Source organism: Aythya marila, assembly GCF_965140915.1.
Source record: "Aythya marila genome assembly, chromosome: 10".
Classification (NCBI taxonomy): Eukaryota; Metazoa; Chordata; class Aves; order Anseriformes; family Anatidae; genus Aythya; species Aythya marila.
The window spans coordinates 12014904-12032767 of NC_139051.1; the positions used below are offsets into that span (position 1 = coordinate 12014904).

Here is a 17864-nt window from a genome sequence, read left to right on the forward strand (position 1 = left end):
GAACCTGTACTACCTACAGGGAAAGTCACTGCTATTTGGGCAGCAGCTGCCAGGGACAACGTCAAGCAGGACAGGTTTGTACTTTGCATGCTGCCTTCTGCTTCCTCCATCCCCTGATAGCAGGGAGGGGGGATAAGGGCGGACGGAGAGAACTGCACTGCCTACCCCTCACATAGGACAGGTGGTGCAAAAGCTTAGTGGATGATGCAAGGGGAATTCTGTTGGTCTGGATGTGATGGGCGCAAGGGCTGGTCCTGCTATCTGTGAATCCTACACAATTCCTTCTAAATAAGCAAAAGACTGCAGAGGGGCAGGGACACCCAGCACCTCTGCACCAACCCATCAGCCTCCCCCCCACCCCAAGCCCAACATAAAAAGGCAAGGCAGCGGCGGTTTTATTTCAAAGTAGAACAAAGGTGTCTTTAATTCTTTCTGGAGATGCAACATTTGGATTTGCCATGTGTCTGCGCTCAGACTAGCTGTTTGTGTGCGTTTAGTCAGGGCACATCTGTACAGGGAAAACCGAAAGCAGGAGACTATTTTATAACCAGGCCCAGTCTCACCTCTGTTAACAAAACCCTGTTACCCAGCCCAACAGCATGACAGCGTGGTCCCTTGCACAGCAAATGTTGCTGAGCAGATAGCCTCTAGAGAACAAAATCTAAAAATAAAACATACTCGCAGGTATTTTTCACGGCAACTTTTTTTCCCTAATTTTGCTGGGATGGAGTTTTGGCTCAAAGTGGATCCAGTCCCAGGCTTCTCATCTCCCTTCACCCGACAGCTAAACTGGAGCGTTACAGTGCGTCAAGGATGTTGTCAATTTTGGTGACCAGATCCTGGCGCTTGTTGGAATGCATCTTCTCGTTCTCAATGTAGGTGTCCTTCTTGAGCTTGCCAGCTACCAGCCGCTCAGCTTCAACTGAGGATTTGAGAACGAGCTCCTTGACCTGGCTGTCCAGCTTCTGAATCTCACTTACCTTACAGGAGTGAGAAAGGAAAGGAATATGAGAGGAGAAAACAACTACAACAACAAAAAAATACATTCTTAAGTGAAGCTGAAATAGAAGAGATGGTTGAGCTGGAGCAAAAGATGAAGTCAGTGCTAAATGGAAATGTCTCCACTCCCTGAATATTGTCTCCTGAGCTGCTGCCTCTTTCTGCCATCACATTGAGGAACAGCTCATGAATGGATAATTAAGCAGCGCAGATAAAGTGGCTCTGAGGACCCAGGAGCCATACTGGCAGGAAACAGATGCAATGACTGTTAAAGAGTGCTTAATGATGGATTTTAAAGGCTTTAAGCTAAATCACAACTATGACAGCTGGAAGATGTGCCCCTGCAGTTAATGTTAATGGTGTGTGAGAAGCAGTGCTATTAAAGAGAGAGCTACTCCTAGAGATAACAGATTAAGAAAGGTGTCTGTTGGTTGAATGGACCTTGGAGATTAAAATGTCCCCTGCTCGGGGTTAGGTGGCTGTTCCAGGTAAGTGTTGAAATGGAGTGGATGGAGGAAAGGACAGTGGGTGTGCTCACTCTGTCACAGCTTTCAACACGGTGCAACAAAATACCCCCTGAGGAGCATCGTGTTACTAAAAATCTGTCAGCACCAAATTCACACATGCAAGAAAGTAGGAGATTAGGGAGAAGATTTTGGTTTGGCTGGCGTGAGTAGCAGAGTCAGAACTGATAATGTGTTGATAGTTCCTATTTTTGCCCACGTGTCACTGCCATGAGCTCAATACCAAGCATCAGGACTTTGTTACAAAAATGTTAACCTGTACCCATGCAGCAGGTTTTAGGGGCTGTTTAAGAAACATTACGAGCAGCTGTTTTACCAACAGCACTTCCAGGGCTGCAAAACCAAGATTACTGCAAATAGGAAAAGAAAAAGCTGATCTTCACACCCTCAGGCAGGGATCAAGGTACTGAGGGGGAAGGGCAAAGATGCAAGCTGCGGAAATTAAACCTTAAATTAAGTTGCCTAGAATATTTAACAGCCAAAGGCAGGAGAACTTGAAAAGAAGAGTAAAATCTTACTTTATCACATAAGTCAGAGCCTTCTGTCTTCAGTTTAGATTGCAGAGCAGCTATTTCATTAGTCAGGGCCTTGTGCTCGGTCTCCAAAGACTTCTTGCCACTGTTCAGGGTGGAGATGTCTCGTGACTGCTTGTATTTATTCACTGCTTCATCGAAATGACGGTACAGCCCAAGCCTCTTGTTCACCAGAGTAAGCACTTGCTCTGTGATGCAGGCAACCTTCATCCTAGCTTCAGCAGCTGGATCCTAGAATAGGATAGAAGAGGAGACCCAAGCAGTAGTATCTGATCTGCATCAAGCCGTGCCTGCAACCTGCCACACAACTATTACAGAAACTGCACCCTTTGCAATTTAGTCAACTGACAGCAATTAGGCAAATGGTACAAGGACTGACTAGGGCAAGTGCCTTGCAGAATTCATCCTAGCCCAACAAATAGCTTGACAAAAGGTAAGTAAAAAACATTGCAGAATGAGAATTGCAGATGTCCCCGTTTATCAAAGATAAATTCCTTTTTATCTGAAGGGCAAAACTCAGATTAATCATAGTACACCAATTCAAGCCCTGCATGAGTATCAGCGCTCAGGTAGCATAAAAACTGGGCTCCATTTAAATATCTAGCAGGGTACACGATCCCCAGAAACATTCAGGGAGAATTATTGGCATGAAAAATCTCCAACCATCAACTGAGTAATCTATTAACATTCCTAAAGGTTCTTCCTCATGCTGTACCTTAGTGATGGAGAAATCCAGCCTCACGTAGACAATCACGGTGAAGAACAAGATGTAAAAGGCTCCGACCACCAACAGAGGTTCCTGCAGCATCAGTATTTTATTGAAGGTGTAATGAACCTAGGAGAGAAGTTCAAAACACTGAGCAGTGATCCATGTTACTACAGGGGAGAAATCCTCAGGCAGCAGCAGAACTGGCTGCGTGGTTCAGGTTTTTATTTCTGAAGCCATGGATGTTTTGACCATGAGGATGAATAAGGGAGGCCCAACTGGTCACGCTAAGCACGCGGAAAGGCCACACTCACCACTATGTCTTGGATGTGCTGCTCCACCAGGTTGCTCTTGTGTGCCACTATAACCGGGCGTCCAAAAGTGTCCAGGTATGTGTAGTGAAGCTCGTCTGAAGCGCGATTGATCTCGTAGGGGCTGTCCACATGGATATTCCTGTGGATAAAGCCAGGCAGCCGTGTATGATTCCACACTGACTGAGGTGATGTAACCTAGCACTTGGCCAGCCAACTGCAGCCTCTAGCACAAGGCCAATTATGTGGTTTGAACACCACTCGAAAAGGAAGCAAAGCTGTGTTCCAAGGTCTCCTCTACATGCATAGTCATGATGTTGTTTCACTGTCCGCAGGCCACTAGAGCAGGCAGAATTGCCACCAACACAGCATCTTCTGCAGTAACAAGGCAGGAGTAATGACACTTACTTGGCACCTTCTGGCAGGACAATCTTGACAGTCAGAGAGTCCGTAACTTGCTCATCAAATACATGGTCGACAAACCTCATTTTCAGAGCATACTGATCACCTAGGAGAACGAAGACCAGAGGGTGGTTACAATTCCGTGAAGAACAAGGGCAACCTTGAAGCTCAGCTCCTACCAGAAGCAAAAGCAGAATGGATACATTGGGCAGCAGGGGGCACTAGTTCACTAAACCTGTATTTTAACCAGATGTCTGCAAGAACCTGAAAGAAGCACAGAGAAGAGGGATGGATTTCCATATTCTAGAAATAATTCCTAGCAACTGCTGTTGCTAAGGTGCAGTGTACCAAGGTTTTGAATTCTTTACTGTACAGCAACCATCTTTAAACACAGAGAAGAAGGTTTCTTACTCCCTTCCCCTGTAGCACCCACCGAGATTGTAGAGGTATTCGTAGCTTGGCAGGTTATAGCCGATGATGTAGTGGGTTTTCCACCCCCCAAAAAGCGGGAAGCGGGGACGGATCTCCATCTCTACAGAGTCATCCAGGACAAGGAGGTGGCTGGTGGAGATGTTTCCAATCTCATCTCTGTAATAGACGTCCTGAGCAGCAGCCGGGAGAATGGTCTGCGTGGAGAGAAGCAATGGTCAGTGCACCACCACAGAGTTATTTCCACTGGAACTGGCAGAAACTGTAACAGCTGTTAAGCATCAAGAAAACAGTGCTGCCACATGAGGGACAACAAAATGGCCATTCAGTTTCACTGAGTGGTAAAATTGTGCTATTAAAAGTGACTGGCCACAGAATTGACTGCCAGAGGGATTGACGAAAATCACCTGGCCTCTAAGTGAATGTGGAAAATCAGCACTTTCTCCAGCCCAGTTCCAAATATACCAGACAGCAGGGGATTTCATCTCACCCACCAGGACTGCAATTTTCTTTTCACTCCAGCCCACTGCTCCTAGATCACTGAGCTTGCTGGCTTCACACTCAGCAAAATGAGATTTCTGTTTGGCTGCACCACCTTAGAGAATTACAACAATCAATCCTGGAGGCCTCAAGCAGCGAGGATGGTTTTGGTTCCGATGGAGACACAAATGCATTTCATACCTGGCTAGTAGAGCCACAGCTTTGTCTTGTCGAGTGCTTTGTGAGCAAGGAATGAATGGGTGAGTTTCCAACTATTACTGTTCAATATGGTATGATAGAAAAGGAAACTCCGGAAATATGAGGGTAAGGAAAGGATGAAGGGCCCTTGTAAAGTGGAAACACGAAAGCAGAGCTGTCAGTGCAGAGAATCAAGGAGTTTAAGGAGTCTCCCTGAGACTAGAGAGGTGACAACGTGGTAAAACACTACGTGCCCTGGTATATATGGCTTCTTTGGCCATCAGATGCAGTAAGGCATGTAACTTCCTACTTCTACCTCCAAAAGCCACTTCTGGCTTTTTGGTATGATCCTTCTCTGAAAACAGGTCAGCGCTTTAATTTTCCTTTATTACTTGGGTATGGTAGAAGAGGACAACTGTCTTCTTATTTTTCTTTTTAATCCTTAAGAAAGGGGGAAGCCGTGGTAAAAACAAGTAATGTAAAATGCCAACCTTAAAAGACTTAACGGAAGAGATCCCACTGTCTGGCTGTCTCTGGTAGTCATATCTGGAGAAGGGCCCTTTCAGCACTGCTCCTGTGTGCTTTAAGTCAACCGTCTCTTCAACTGCAATGTTCCCCCAGTGAGACACCTCGATGACTCGGGTCATGCTGGTGATGGTCAGGAATGGACTGTTGTTCTCGTAGTGCACCTTCAGAGTGTCCTAGCAAGGAGAAAAGGTAATTTATTAGCCCCGAAGTAAGGAGCAACCTCCCCTCCCAATTATGGGTCTCCATGTCCCCAAGAGAAACTTCCCTGACAAACTCTGCAGAGAACTCTGCATGGGAAGCCTTGAACCACCCCAAAACAATTCACGTAGGACACCAGAGACCATGGTCACGGGTCACATCCTGCACATCTGGCAGAGCTGTAACGGTGAGGGGGGGGATAGAGATGCATTTCTTCCCCCACTGCAAATACACCCCTGGGAGAACCATGCACAAACCTCCTTGGTTTGTTCTGTGGGCACCAGGCAGCAGGTCAGTACTGTTGGTACTTGAAGCACCTTGTCAGGGCACACGTTCCCAGCCTGAAAATGGGCTGACCCAGACTTATTTGCAATTCTTACAGCAAAGCCTCTGCTTTCCATCCACCAGCCTCTGAGATTGAGGTGCGATGTTTGCGTGACGCTCACTGCAGAGCCACGACCTGTCTGTGCGGACGTTTACCTGGCTGTAGGGAGGGATGTCCTTGAAGGGGCCATACTCAATCATGTCTTCCGTGCGGGAAGGGTTGCCCAGCTTGGTGTAGCTCTCCACATTCCTGGAGGCCAGCTTGACCCGGGTTGTTTGGGTCTTGGTGAAGTACGGCGAGTAGAAATAGTGATTTCCTTCAAAGACCACAAACTGCTTCTCGCTTTGGGTGATGTGGGTGGGGTAGGGCTGCAGGACATGCGTGAAAACCATTTCAACAGACACGCGCACCTTGCCTCCTGGTGCCAACGGAGATGGCAGCTTCACAGAGTAGAATTTTCCACTAGAAGAGAGAACAGGTAAGTCACGTGAGATCTCCCCGAGAGAGCGATCAGGTCCAACCCCTGCGAGATCCCCTGTGGCTGGGAACTCTTCTGGGATTCTGTGTTGTGTATACTGTGTGCGATAGCAGCCATTGATGTATTTGCTCCTCAGAGGCCTACAGATGTCTTATCAGAGCGGGTGTGTTTATTCTTGATTAAGGAAGCAGGACAAGAGGCAACACAGGGCAAAATTGTTCAGGCACAATTACAGCCTTTGCTTCACAAAGACACCTGGGTCCCGTTTTGGAAGTGGAATGGTGATGTGCTGCCCTCCCTTCTTCTGCATTTATAAAGCATGTTTCAGCAGGGTTTTTCCATTCTTTTTTCAGACAACAAGAGCAATGAGAATCAGAGGAAGCATGTGCGAATGCTCAGAAGACAAATCAAACATTTTAAGCACGAGTTCCCACAAAATCTGTTTATTCTCAGCTTTTTGCCCACAGGCGCTGAAATTAAGGTACAGTCTGAAAATAAGCACGGCTTTGGACTGAGGTACTACAGCAAGGGCTGAGGTTTCACCAAACCAGTAATTATGCACGAGATGGACCAAGGTGATGCAAGCAAAGGACTTCCAAGCCATGCCTGATGGCCCAGGAGCACGATCACGTGAAGCCTGGCCCATCTGAGCAAGGTAACTGCACTGTTACATTAACTCCTTAACATTCAGCAGCACCACACTTCCAAGCCACTTTAAAAGCACTTTTTATTTCTCAGCAATCATGGCTCATAAATACGTGCCTGCCCAGCCTTACAACATACGCACAATATCTGAATCTCGGCAGAGCAGAGCCCTAGGCAAAAGCCAGCAAAAGCTGCTCCTGCAGCAGGGACCAGGCCTGTGCTGGGCACAGCACCCAGCACCCCGGGACTCCCTGATATCACGGACTAAGAGCAGTGATTTGGGGACACAGCCAAAGAGCACTTATCTCTCTGTCATCGTCACTGCCAATCATTTGAGGCCCCAGATGGTGGCAATAAGGAAGAGCATGACTGTAGCTATAATGCTTCTCTCACCTGCTGTCCCTTAATGAAGGAACAGGACATTACTTAAGGCAGAAAGTACAAGAGATTGAGCACAGCTGAACCCCCTTGAAGGCAGATGAGCTGCACTTAAGAGAGACAATCTGGCCCTTATAGGGCTTTCTTCTCACTAGCAGCCTTGGGTGGCTGTGGGAAGCAGGTATGTGCTGCTTGTGTTTGGCTCAGTGCATAGATCTAAAGCCATGTGCTACCTCCCAAAGAAAGCACATCAGAGGCAGGGGAATGACTACTAAAAAGGCTTTTGGGCTGCAAGAAATGGGCTTGGCTGCTTGTGTTAACTGTGCTCCCTGGCTTTGCAGCACCCTTGGGTGCAGCCTGAGTACAGACTGATCTTTTCAGGAACAAGGGACTCGAAGGATCTGCAGGTATGCAGGACTATGGAATACTTCTACCCTGCCCTGAGGAAGATGTTGCAAGACAGACACATAACTCCAGGTAGTGACCTCAGGGGGTGACACTCACCTTTTGCCCTTAACTTTAGTCTCTCTCACTTCCAAGGTGTTCTCCTCTTCTTCCTCACCCTTTACCTGTTCCAAAACAGATCAGAGTACTGCTGTTTAAGAGTTAACATGACCAGCATAACCCCCTTACACCTCCTATCTGCTTTTTAACGAGATACCCCCACAGAAAGTGCAGGCAAGTACAAGTGAGCTTTCACTACAAATAGATACTTTTTAATTTGTTATATAGTGCCTTCATTAGCTATTTTCATTAGTACAACATGCTGAGACTGCCAGAACTGATGCTGGAGTCTTATACGCTTCTTACATTCCTTGGTCCCCAAGCCAGCACGGTCACTAATTTGTGCAAACGAGCATCTTGGTTAACTGCTTTCTCTGCTTGTCTTGTGTGTTTTTAGGGGATAAGGAGTGGGAAAGCTGTGGCAATCTGCGGCCAGCAAGCCAAGAGGCAATGAGAGCAGCCACTTGTGGGGCTTGTACTGGCGTCCCTCGGGGCAGGGGCTGCACAGGGTGCTCCGTGGGTGCTCCCTCACCCCCTGTTATCTCCCTCCCTCCCCCCCAGCCCCAATTGTCCCGTTTAACCCCCAAACCCCTCAGTTTCAGGGCTCAGGGCCGCCGGGGGAGCGGCAGGGCCGGCAGTGCCGACGTGTCCTGTGCGGGCGGTGCCGGGCCGGGCCGAGCCGTGCCCACGGCACCCCACAGCCCCGAGGGGAGCCCCGGGACCCCCCTGAATCCCCCCGGTACCCCTCGATGCCCACCTGCACGCCCAGGTAGGCCAGGCGGGGCTCCAGGCCGGGCTCCAGTGCCAGCAGGAAGGTGGAAGCGGCGGTGCCGGCCGCGTTGGTCAAGCTGAGCTCGGCCGAGACCTTGGCCAGGTGGGTGCTGAGGTCCAGGGTGCGCCTCGCCTCCTCCAGTTGCAGGTCGGCGGCGGCGGCCGCCAGGCAGAGCAGCAGGCGCCACAGCAGCCCCGCCATGGCCGCCTCACGCCGCGGGGAGGGCACAAGATGGCGGCGCCCGCGCTGGGCGGGGAGGGCACAAGATGGCGGCGCCCAGTGCGGGGGGAGGAGGCGCGTGATGGCGGCGCCCAGTGGTGCTTGAGGACCCCCACCGGGGGAAGGTGGCCCTGGGAGTGCCTGAGTAGAAAGGCGGGGTGGTGAGGGTGGGTTCTGTTTTTTTGTAGGAAAAGCTGCGTTTTGTCTGGGAGCCAGCAGGGGAGGCTGGAAAATGGCTAAAAGCACCAAAACTCTTTGTTCTCACTCCATGGGCAGGGTCCCTAGCCTCACTGTGCCTCCTGGCAGAACTAACAAGCTGCTTGTTTGGATGGTTTGTTGTGTTGGCAGGGTGAGCAGACGGATGCTGCCCTGCTAGGCGAGGTTTAACGCCAGTGGGTTTTAAGCTGAGTTCAAATCTTCCCGTAAAATCATCAATTATAGTCAAATGAAGCCAGAGCAGAGTGCCACAGGATGGCAAGGCACAGTGGCTCACCCTGAACTGACCTGGGCAGAGAGAGATGGAGAAAGGAAAATGGTGGTGGTTTAACACATGGCTGAGGAAGGGGGGGGCTGACACTTTGCTCCCGAACATCTGAAGCAGATAAAAGTGAGGATCGGATGTTGTCTGCCACGGAGCAGGGCTGTAGCCTGCGAGCCCTGTGGGACAACAGACTTTTCATGTTTCCCTAATGTGATCCAGGGCTTGGCCTTTCTTTAGTATCTTAATATGAGTCACAAAGATAATCCTCTGAATTGGCGTGAGGTTGCCAAGTATCAGAAGGGGATTTCCTACATGTTGTGAGTTTGGATCTGGAGTCAAAAAGCCCCTTGGCAAAGGCTAAATAAAATGGGGTGTTTCTTTGCATTATGTTCCAAGCAACATCGCCTTCTAACTGGCCTTCCCGTTCTGCTCTCTGTCCTCCCAAAGTGTGGAAGTCTTCTTGAGTTCAGTCTCTGCTTATTTAGGCAGCAGACCTGTGAATTTGGCAGCTGGCCCTGTTAGTGTCCTAGTGCAAGAGGGTGGTTTTGTCAACGTGTTTTGGATGACATCTGCCCCCAGCACAGCAGGAGCTGGTTGCAGGGATGGGTGTCCAGCTCCTCTGGCTCGTGCTTCCAGCTAGGGAAACGTTCCAGGTCCTGCTCTCCAGGAAAAGCATCCTTATCTTTGCCATCTTCTCCAAAGAGCCAGGCTTTGGGGCTGCAGGAACTGGGTGGGCAAGTTAGGGGAGAAACAACTGTGAAACATGGATGGCTGAAGCAAGCAGCTGGCTTTAATTTAAGTCTGGCCAGCAGTGCTGCATCTGGGGGCTCTCTCCGGTTGTCTGGGTTGGTTTTGCTGTGGAAAGCTCCTCTCCCAGGAACGGCTGTCGCTGTCCTTCCTCCAACCCCAGCCTCCATGTCACAGGGAGTAAATGAACTCCAGACTGAGGCTTTAATAACACACACAGCTCTAGCCTTAATTTCCCCTCTCTCCCTCAGGGAAATTTCTTCTGGCAAAGGGAGGGAAAGAAAGAAATGCACATTCCCCTTGTGTCTGGAGATAATTGGGCTTCAGTTGTTACATCCAGGGCCAAAGGTTGCTCTCTGATGGATTCAGCCCAGATCCTGGATCTGAGCTCGCCAGCAAATGCGACGTTTCAACATCTGACCCATCTCAGACTCTGGCGAGCTCTGAATCAGGCTGTTATATGCTAAACCCGTGCTCAGATCCATTTCTAATTGTGATAATTGAGTCATACTGAGTCTGTATAGTGTCTGTTCCAAGACTTCAGCCCTGCTGTGTAAGTATAAATTTATCTTTAGGTTGAAAAACCATTGCCTTTAAGATTCTTGCTTGTAGGGCAAATTTTGCGCTGCAGGCCCCTCTTGCTGCTGTCCTACATGTTGAAGTTTGCAGAGAGCAAGTATGAAATGGTGTCAGGCTATGGCTGCTTGTGCACGGGCTCAGTTAATGTGCTTGCAGAAGGCATCAGAGAAGCAGGCCCCTGGCCGGGTTTGCTGGTTACGTCTGTGAATAGCTCGTGGGCTGCGCCGAGCAGGAAGGGAGAGGCTGGTTTTAAACATGAGAAGTCCTGCAGGGCCCTGGCCAGATGCTGCACTCTAATTGTTCCAGGCTGCGGTGCCGGCGTGGCTCCGGCATCCTTAGCCTCTTGCACCCTGCCCCGACCCTGTCCTCTCGGCTCGGCTGTGGAGGCAGCATGAGGGAGGTGACCAGACCCCTCTGCCACCCACATGTGATACCCCAGCCCCAGATGATGTGCCACAGGGAGAGCGTGTCCCCCTCAGGGGCACTGAGCATTTGGGAGGGGAATACCCCCAACAGAGCTGGTGCCAGCCAAGCAGTCTGCCAGGGTTGAAGGATGAGAGTGGTCTAATAAATTCCTCTGGCAGGATGAGAAACGTACCCAAGGAAAAACCCTACGCTTTTCAGTTTGTAGAGGGACGATGCCAAACTCAGAGCTGTGTCATCTTGAAGAGCAATTTGTTCTCAAGGAGGAAAGAGCTTACACCAGGCACATGGGGACTGTGGTATAATGGGTTGCTTTCTGAGGAACCCGGGTCAGGAGCAGATGTGAAACAGGGCTGTGCATGGGCACAGACAGCAGGAGTCATTCTGGCACCACATGAGCTTGCAGGTGTAGTTGCAATACAGATCTGACCGTGATCCTAGAAAATAAATAATAAATAAAACCACAGACATGTGGCTGTTGTGATGACTGGTATAAAACTTGGTGCTTTGGATTTTATTGGTGTTTCACTGTAATACTGTACATGTCAAATCACGGCATCCTTCTGTATGCCAGAGGGGTGCAAATGGCATTTCTTTTTCTCCCTGCTATCGGTCCTGGACCAGTGAGGTTTTGCATTCCCCAGCCACAAGGGTGCAGGTAAGATCTGTTTGACTGATGGCAGAGTTTACTTAGCCTTGCTAAGGCCCTTGAAAAACAGCTGGAAAAAAAAAAAAAAAGAGCTTTCCAGTTTCATTATTTTTACAACCTCATTTTACAGCTAGTCAGCACGCGCTGAGCCTCTGCCAAGCAAAACATGCCATGATTCTTGGTTTGGGCTCGCCTGTGACTTCCATGGGAGTGGTGGGCCTGGAAGGGGGGCTCTGGTGCTCAACTGCTGCACTGTTCATCTGCCTTGGAAACATGTCCTGCCTTCTCAAAGACAGTGCTGAAGGCTCACTGTCTGCTCAAGGGCTGTTCCTCTGGGGTTTCTTGAAGTTACATCACGGATCTGCAGCGGAGTCTCCTGTAAATGTTCGCCTTTCTTTAAAATTATGTCTTCCTGGATTTAAGAAGAAAGCCTGCTTTCTTAGCTGTGTTAGAACATGAGGCTCAGAAGGGGAAAAAAAAATGGAGAAAACTGTCTGAGCACAGCAAGCAGAAAAACCAAGTGTATGAAGTGTTGGGAAGCACACAGGAAAGCCTGCCAGAGGAAAATGGGAAAGCATCTGTGAGTTTTGTACAGGGGTGAAACAAATATGTTACAGGTATTGTGGCAATAGTGCAGAAAACAATGCTGCAAGGACACTTCATCCATAGAAAATGAACATTCAACTCTGTTTTTTAAAGCTTACTAAAAATGTAACTGAAATGGCTACAGACAAGCACTGGTGGGTTGCTAGTAGAAGAAATCTGCTACATGTGTACAGATTTTGTTACAGGATCAGAGCTTGTTTTGGATAGAGGGAACTGAACTGGCTTAACTGTATCAGAAAATTAGGGTGTGATGCAGCTGCCACTGAAGTACCTCCAGGTGCTGTCAGGGCCTGGGTACAGCACCACCTTCAAACCAGCCCTAAAATGTAATCTGGCCCTTCTGCATCACACCCAGCTCAAAAATGCCTCTGGCAGCTGGGTTTCTGCGAAGCCAGAGAAGGCATAAGGAGGACAAGGGTGCGAATCTTGGCTTGAAAAGACAAACTCTGCCTTTCACAGGGACCAAGCGGGGCAGGGAATGAATGGGCATGCTCTGAGGCTAGGGGCTGTGGCTGTGGGGTCGTGGCTGGCTTCTGCAGGCAGCAGTGCCCAAACAGAGGGGCACTAAAGCAGTGCTGCCACTTTTCTCCTCACAGGCCGGGAGATGTGGCTAGTTCCCAGCCCAAAGAGGTGTCACGGTGCCGTGTGTCCCCCCCAGGCCCCACAACCCCGGGGTGCCCCTCACGCCCCCCGTGTCCCCCTTCCACCGCCAGGGGGCACCCAAGAGCGCGGCGCTGGCGCGGTAGCGTAGCAGCGCCCCTTGGTGAATAGCGGCCGCTACGGCGGTGGCGTAGCGTGAGGGGACACGGAGCAGGGAATGGGGATGGTGAGGGGGGGGAGGTTTGGGGCTGCCACCTCCTGCCTCCCCCTGCTGCCACCGCCGGCCCGGGCAGCTCCAGCAGGAGTGATAATGGTTATTAAAAGCGAGGGTCTGGTTGCCTTCCCGCTGAAGTGGTGTCCTGTGGTTATTTGTGAGGGGTAAATGTCACCCCGGTCTGTAGGGTGCGCGTTATGGGAGCTGCACTGTCACGGTGTCATCCCCATCCCATCCTTTCTCAGCTTCTTCTTGGAAAGGAGAGCGCTTGATGGTGTATTTACATTGGAAGCCCATCACTGACACGGAGCATGCTGAACATGGCTTTGAAGCCTCGGTTTGGCAGGGTCTGCCGCAGACAGTGGGAAGCTGAGGACCCTGCTAGCAGCACCAGGGGCCATCTGCAGCTTGGCAGCTCTCGTCCTGTGTCTCCTGCAGGAACTTCACATTTGTGCAGTGCTTGCTGTGAGGCAGTGCAGATTTCTCCCCAGGTTACTCAATTTTTGGCATCCACAGTCGGGGACTTCACTGGATCGTGCCCAATGAATGGGGGTTTGTGTTTCTGCAGCAGGGGCAGCCCCAGTCCCACTGCCAGGGTGAATCCAAACCTCTGCCCCACACCTGGTTTTTGGGAACCTCAGGGCAGGTCTGTATGTGTCTGTCCGCAGTGGCCCTTCACCAGAGACGGTCCCAGTGCCCCCTGCCAGGTGGCTGGTGGTGAGCAGAGGCTGCTCCACATGCCACCAAACGGGGAGCTCTAACCCGCTATGAGCAGCATTGGTCTGCAGCAATGAATGCAATCATTGCAATGAATGCAATGAATTTTCATGCAATCACTCTTTTCAGACTAGAAAAACGTTGATGATAAGAGGAAAAAGAAACCTGCGATTAAAAGATCATTCCTTCTTATTCATCTTCCATTTTTTCTTCCTGGTGGGTGTCAGGCTCCTCTCGCACAGCTCTCCTTCCTACCTGCCTGCCCAGAAATGCCTGATATGTTTTTTTTTGTGTGTGTGTTTTTCCCTGAGTGGCAGGTACTGCTCAGGGAGCTGATCCACTCAAATGGAAAGGATGCCAAGCAGGGGAGCGTGCAGCCCCACACATGTCACCTAGAAAGTGGACTGAAAGACTGCCTTCACCTCTGCCCTGAAGGCCAAGCCTGGTTCTGGTGTTGGGGTGGCCCCGATGTCTGAAGCAATTTGGCGGAGGGCAGGAGTGCAGATCAGGCAGAGCGGATGTTCCTCAGGCTGGTGTTGAGCTGGTGTAGATGGGATATTGCACCTTTTGTTGCCTGATTGCTCCCAGGTTGGCTGAAGAGGTCACTGAAGGAGACAACTCAGAAAGATCCCCTTCATTTAAACAAAGTAAGAGGTGTTGTTTTCAATTTGCCAGAAATTCAGGCAGGGTTCCGGAGCCAGTCCTGAGCACTAGGACAGAGTAATTGAAGCTTTACCTCCCACTTATAACCGTTTCAGTTTTAGGTGATTGTGCTTTGCGGGACGTACCTTCAATTTGGTGGCTCAAGGATTTGCAAACAGTGAGTCATAACTCCCTGGGATCCAAATTGCAGCTGCCAGGGCACCAGGCATTGAAAAGTGCTGTCCAAGATAAAGCAAAGCAAACCTCACTGCCCACACACACCCCTTATCCTTCAAGGCTGAATATCTTTGCAACACTCTTCAAAAACACGCACACAAAATTATACAGGCTTCTGGTGGTTGTCATTGATACAGAATTTACTTCTTTTAGAGCAGATAAGAGGGGATTGTGAAAAATCTGTGATTTGGAAGAGCTGAGGCAGATGGATCTGAAGCTCATGTGCAGCACCCTGTGCTTGCAGAGAGGGGGGCTGGATTTTGAGGAGTTGCACTGAGGGATCTGTCCATATCCTTCCCAGACAGAGCCCTCTGGGCCTCTGCAGACCAGCCCTGGCCCTTCACATCCAGGATGGACCTGCAGGCTTGGAGAGAGTGCATGCATCCAGTTTGGTTCCTCCTCATGAAGAGCTTCCCTTCCCCAAGCTGCCTTTGGGATGCTTTTCAGCACTGACTCACTGCTAAGGAAGAAGCGACCTGCGAGTCACCTGTACCATAAAGTGTCCCAGTCACAGCGTTCACGTGGCACTGGGCTCCTGTCCTGTGACACATTCTGGGTACAACAACAGCATGACACGGCCACCTTTGCCACAAAACCGCCTGGCTGCAGAGCTCACGTGGCTGGTGCACCCCATCGCACAACGCCCCATGCAGAGAGGAGCAACGGGACACAACCCATGGGTCCTGCAGTGTTCCTGGCACCATCAGCCTGTCCTGCCCCATGGCTTCAAACCCACTCGTGTCATGAGCTGGGAGGTCTCAGGCTCACCAGACCTTCACTGTCATGGCTTCAGAGCCTGGGAATTAACAGCTCCTGGAACTTGCTGCTCTGGTAGCATGCTGCTCTGACAAAAACTTGATTCCTGAAAAAAGGTCAGCCTGCAAAGGCCTGTGCAGCGCTGTGCTGGCTGTGTGCACTGCTCTCTATTTTTATAGAAGTCTTATGGTTAAAAAAAATTATTCAGAAACGTCCCTATTTAAAGGGACCCAGATCTAACGAGGTAACTGACTCACTGGCCTCAGGGAAGTTACTTCACCCCCTGGATCATCTTCTTCACTTGAGTACTGAGACCAATCATATGAAATTACCCGGCGCGCTGCCAACGCAGCTGTAAAAATTAATTAGCTGCTATTACAGCACCGGCTCTAAAAGTGGGAAGCCGTTGGTGTTGTTGGAGAGCCTCTGTAGCCAGGGAGGGCAGCTGGGAGTCCCACAGGGGCCTCAAGTGGTGGTCACTCTTTGTGGGACAGCCTCGTAGCATAAATAGGGTATTGGCTCTGTTTTGCCTCTAGCCCGAAATCTGGACCACAAAAACATCCCTTTTCGCTGTGAAACTTGAACTTCTTGTGGGATTTGGCTTCCAGCAGTCCAGGCTCCAGGTAACTATGGTGGTGCCAAAGGGGTAAGCACAAGGCTGCGTGGTGGCCATTTCATGTGGTGGCCATTTTACACATGGCCTAACAGCACATGGTTGCTTCTCCCTGCTTGCCTTGCTGTGGCCAGTGTAGGCACTTGTTCAAGAGCATGTCCCCTGCACTCAGCGTGCTGTCTGTGACCAGAACACCTCTGCAGGAGGCTGTGACTCAAAGGCAGAACAAGGAAAAGGTTTGGACCCTCATCTCTTGATGAAAGGAAGGGGCTGGCATCGCCTCATGGTGGTTTTGTGACTTGTGATGGAACAAGGCGAAGCCATGAAAGGAGTCCAAAGCCATTTCTTTTAGGTGTTTGTCTCCTATGTCTGGTGTGAGGAGACATAACAGACTCTGCCTTTGTGGCACCATAGGCAGGTCCCCACCCGCTGCGTGGGTCTCAAGCTTCAATAGTAGCATTTAGACTCTTTACCAGTCCTCTGTGTTTTAAGATGTTCAACCTCCAGCAGCTGCATTTCATCGGCGAGCACAGATGCTTGTAATCCCTCGTGCTATAATCAGTGTCCTGTGCACCTCGGCAGAAGCGTGGCTCAGGGATCCGGCATGAGATAACGTGATTGTAGTTGCTTCCTGTGGTTGGTGTCTGGTGATCGAGTCTTGTCCAGAGCTGGTGCTTTACTTTTGTGTGTTGCTGCTGTAAGACTCAGAAATCAGCTGAGTGCAAAGGAGAAAGCATTAGCAGATTACCAGTGGTATTTGTACTGCAGGCAGGGATTAGAGACGAGGGCAGGCAAAAGACTGCAGCTGTACTCTTACCAGTGGAAATGCATGTGTGGTCATGTAATAGCAGAAGATTTGTAGTGAACAAAATGCCCAAAGACGCAGGGAGAATCTGGTTTAGACTGGATTAAAGCAAAGCGTGACAAAACTCAGAGCACAAAACCAGGATAGAGTGTTTGCTGCATCTTAGTTCCCTTTTTTCCTTTTAATTTTAGTACATTGTATCATTATAATTATAATTTGAGGAAGATGGTATGGAAAGCCAAAGATGGCAAGGGAAAAGCACTGCAAAGCTCTTGAGAGGACGGCTTCACACAAGGATCATGGCACAGTCAGTTTTCACTGAGCAGTTACAGCCATCGCTAGGCCGATGTGCAGGTTGGGTCCCTGGACCTCTCTGCAGGCCCCCCTGAAATCAGCATGCTGCAGGTGTTTTTCTACCCATGCTATTTTTGCTCACTCTGACGTTTTATGGACTGGGAAGAGTAAGGGAGGATCCCTTTTGGTCCAGTGATGTGTAAAGAGATGGTGTAAGACACACCATGTTTTATTGCCTCTAATTGGATCAGGCAGATTAGTAAATAGAGATTAGATGTCACAAAAGGAACAAACTCAAAGCTGGACACATTCTTACTTCCTGGTTTAGCGGGATGAGTGCATGAAATGTGCTAAGATTTACACAGTGGTGAATGTCTAAAGACGTCACTCTAATACAATGGATCTGCTCAGCTCTGTGAAGGTCCCTCAAAGGCGGAGAACTTATTTCTTCTGAGCAATGTTAGTGATTGGGAACAACTGGCATCGGATTTCAAGCTGATCCATTTTTACAAGGTTTCATGGGGTGCTGATATTACCAAGTGGTCACCATTTGCTTCAGAGGCTACTGTAATTAGCTGTGCTGCTCGCTCAGGTTTCACGCAAGCCACATGTTTTTCTGGTGGGGAGGTGTACATAGGTTTGTCTGTACAGCCAGGCAAAACGCAAGAGCCACTGCTCAGTACTTCCATTTGCCACTTTCTTACCACTGTCTTTTCACTTTCAGCCACAGCAAATATAACCATCATTTGTGTCAAAATACAAACATCCAGGCTGGACAGCAAGGACCTTTCTGCTGACATCTGTTCTCCCAAGTGCTGGGATTCATATGCTCAAGGCAGCAGGATTTTGCCTCATCAGTCTGAGAAAATTCA

General features: G+C 49.8%; 1 protein-coding gene across 1 annotated transcript; it reads right to left on the reverse strand.

The window, feature by feature from the left end:
- Nucleotides 1-393: 393 nt before the first annotated feature.
- RPN1 (ribophorin I) lies at nt 394-8646 on the reverse strand. The gene is made up of 10 exons (XM_082768142.1): nt 8396-8646; nt 7639-7703; nt 5789-6095; nt 5074-5283; nt 3909-4101; nt 3482-3581; nt 3077-3215; nt 2772-2891; nt 2042-2287; nt 394-980 (listed from the first exon to the last, which is right to left on the reverse strand). The coding sequence occupies exons 1-10, from the start codon at nt 8609-8611 to the stop codon at nt 798-800; spliced, it is 1779 nt and encodes a 592-aa protein (XP_082624268.1). The 5' UTR covers nt 8612-8646; the 3' UTR covers nt 394-797.
- Between the last annotated feature and the right edge of the window lie 9218 nt (nt 8647-17864).

Coding starts and splice junctions, on each gene's coding strand:
- RPN1 (XM_082768142.1), bottom strand. CDS start 8,611: ATGGCGGGGCTGCTGTGGCGCCTGCTGCTCTGCCTGGCGGCCGCCGCC. Junction 7,704..8,395: donor TGGCCTACCTGGGCGTGCAG/GTGGGCATCGAG, acceptor GTTTTGGAACAG/GTAAAGGGTGAGGAAGAAGA. Junction 3,582..3,908: donor CGAATACCTCTACAATCTCG/GTGGGTGCTACA, acceptor TCGTTCTCCTAG/GTGATCAGTATGCTCTGAAA.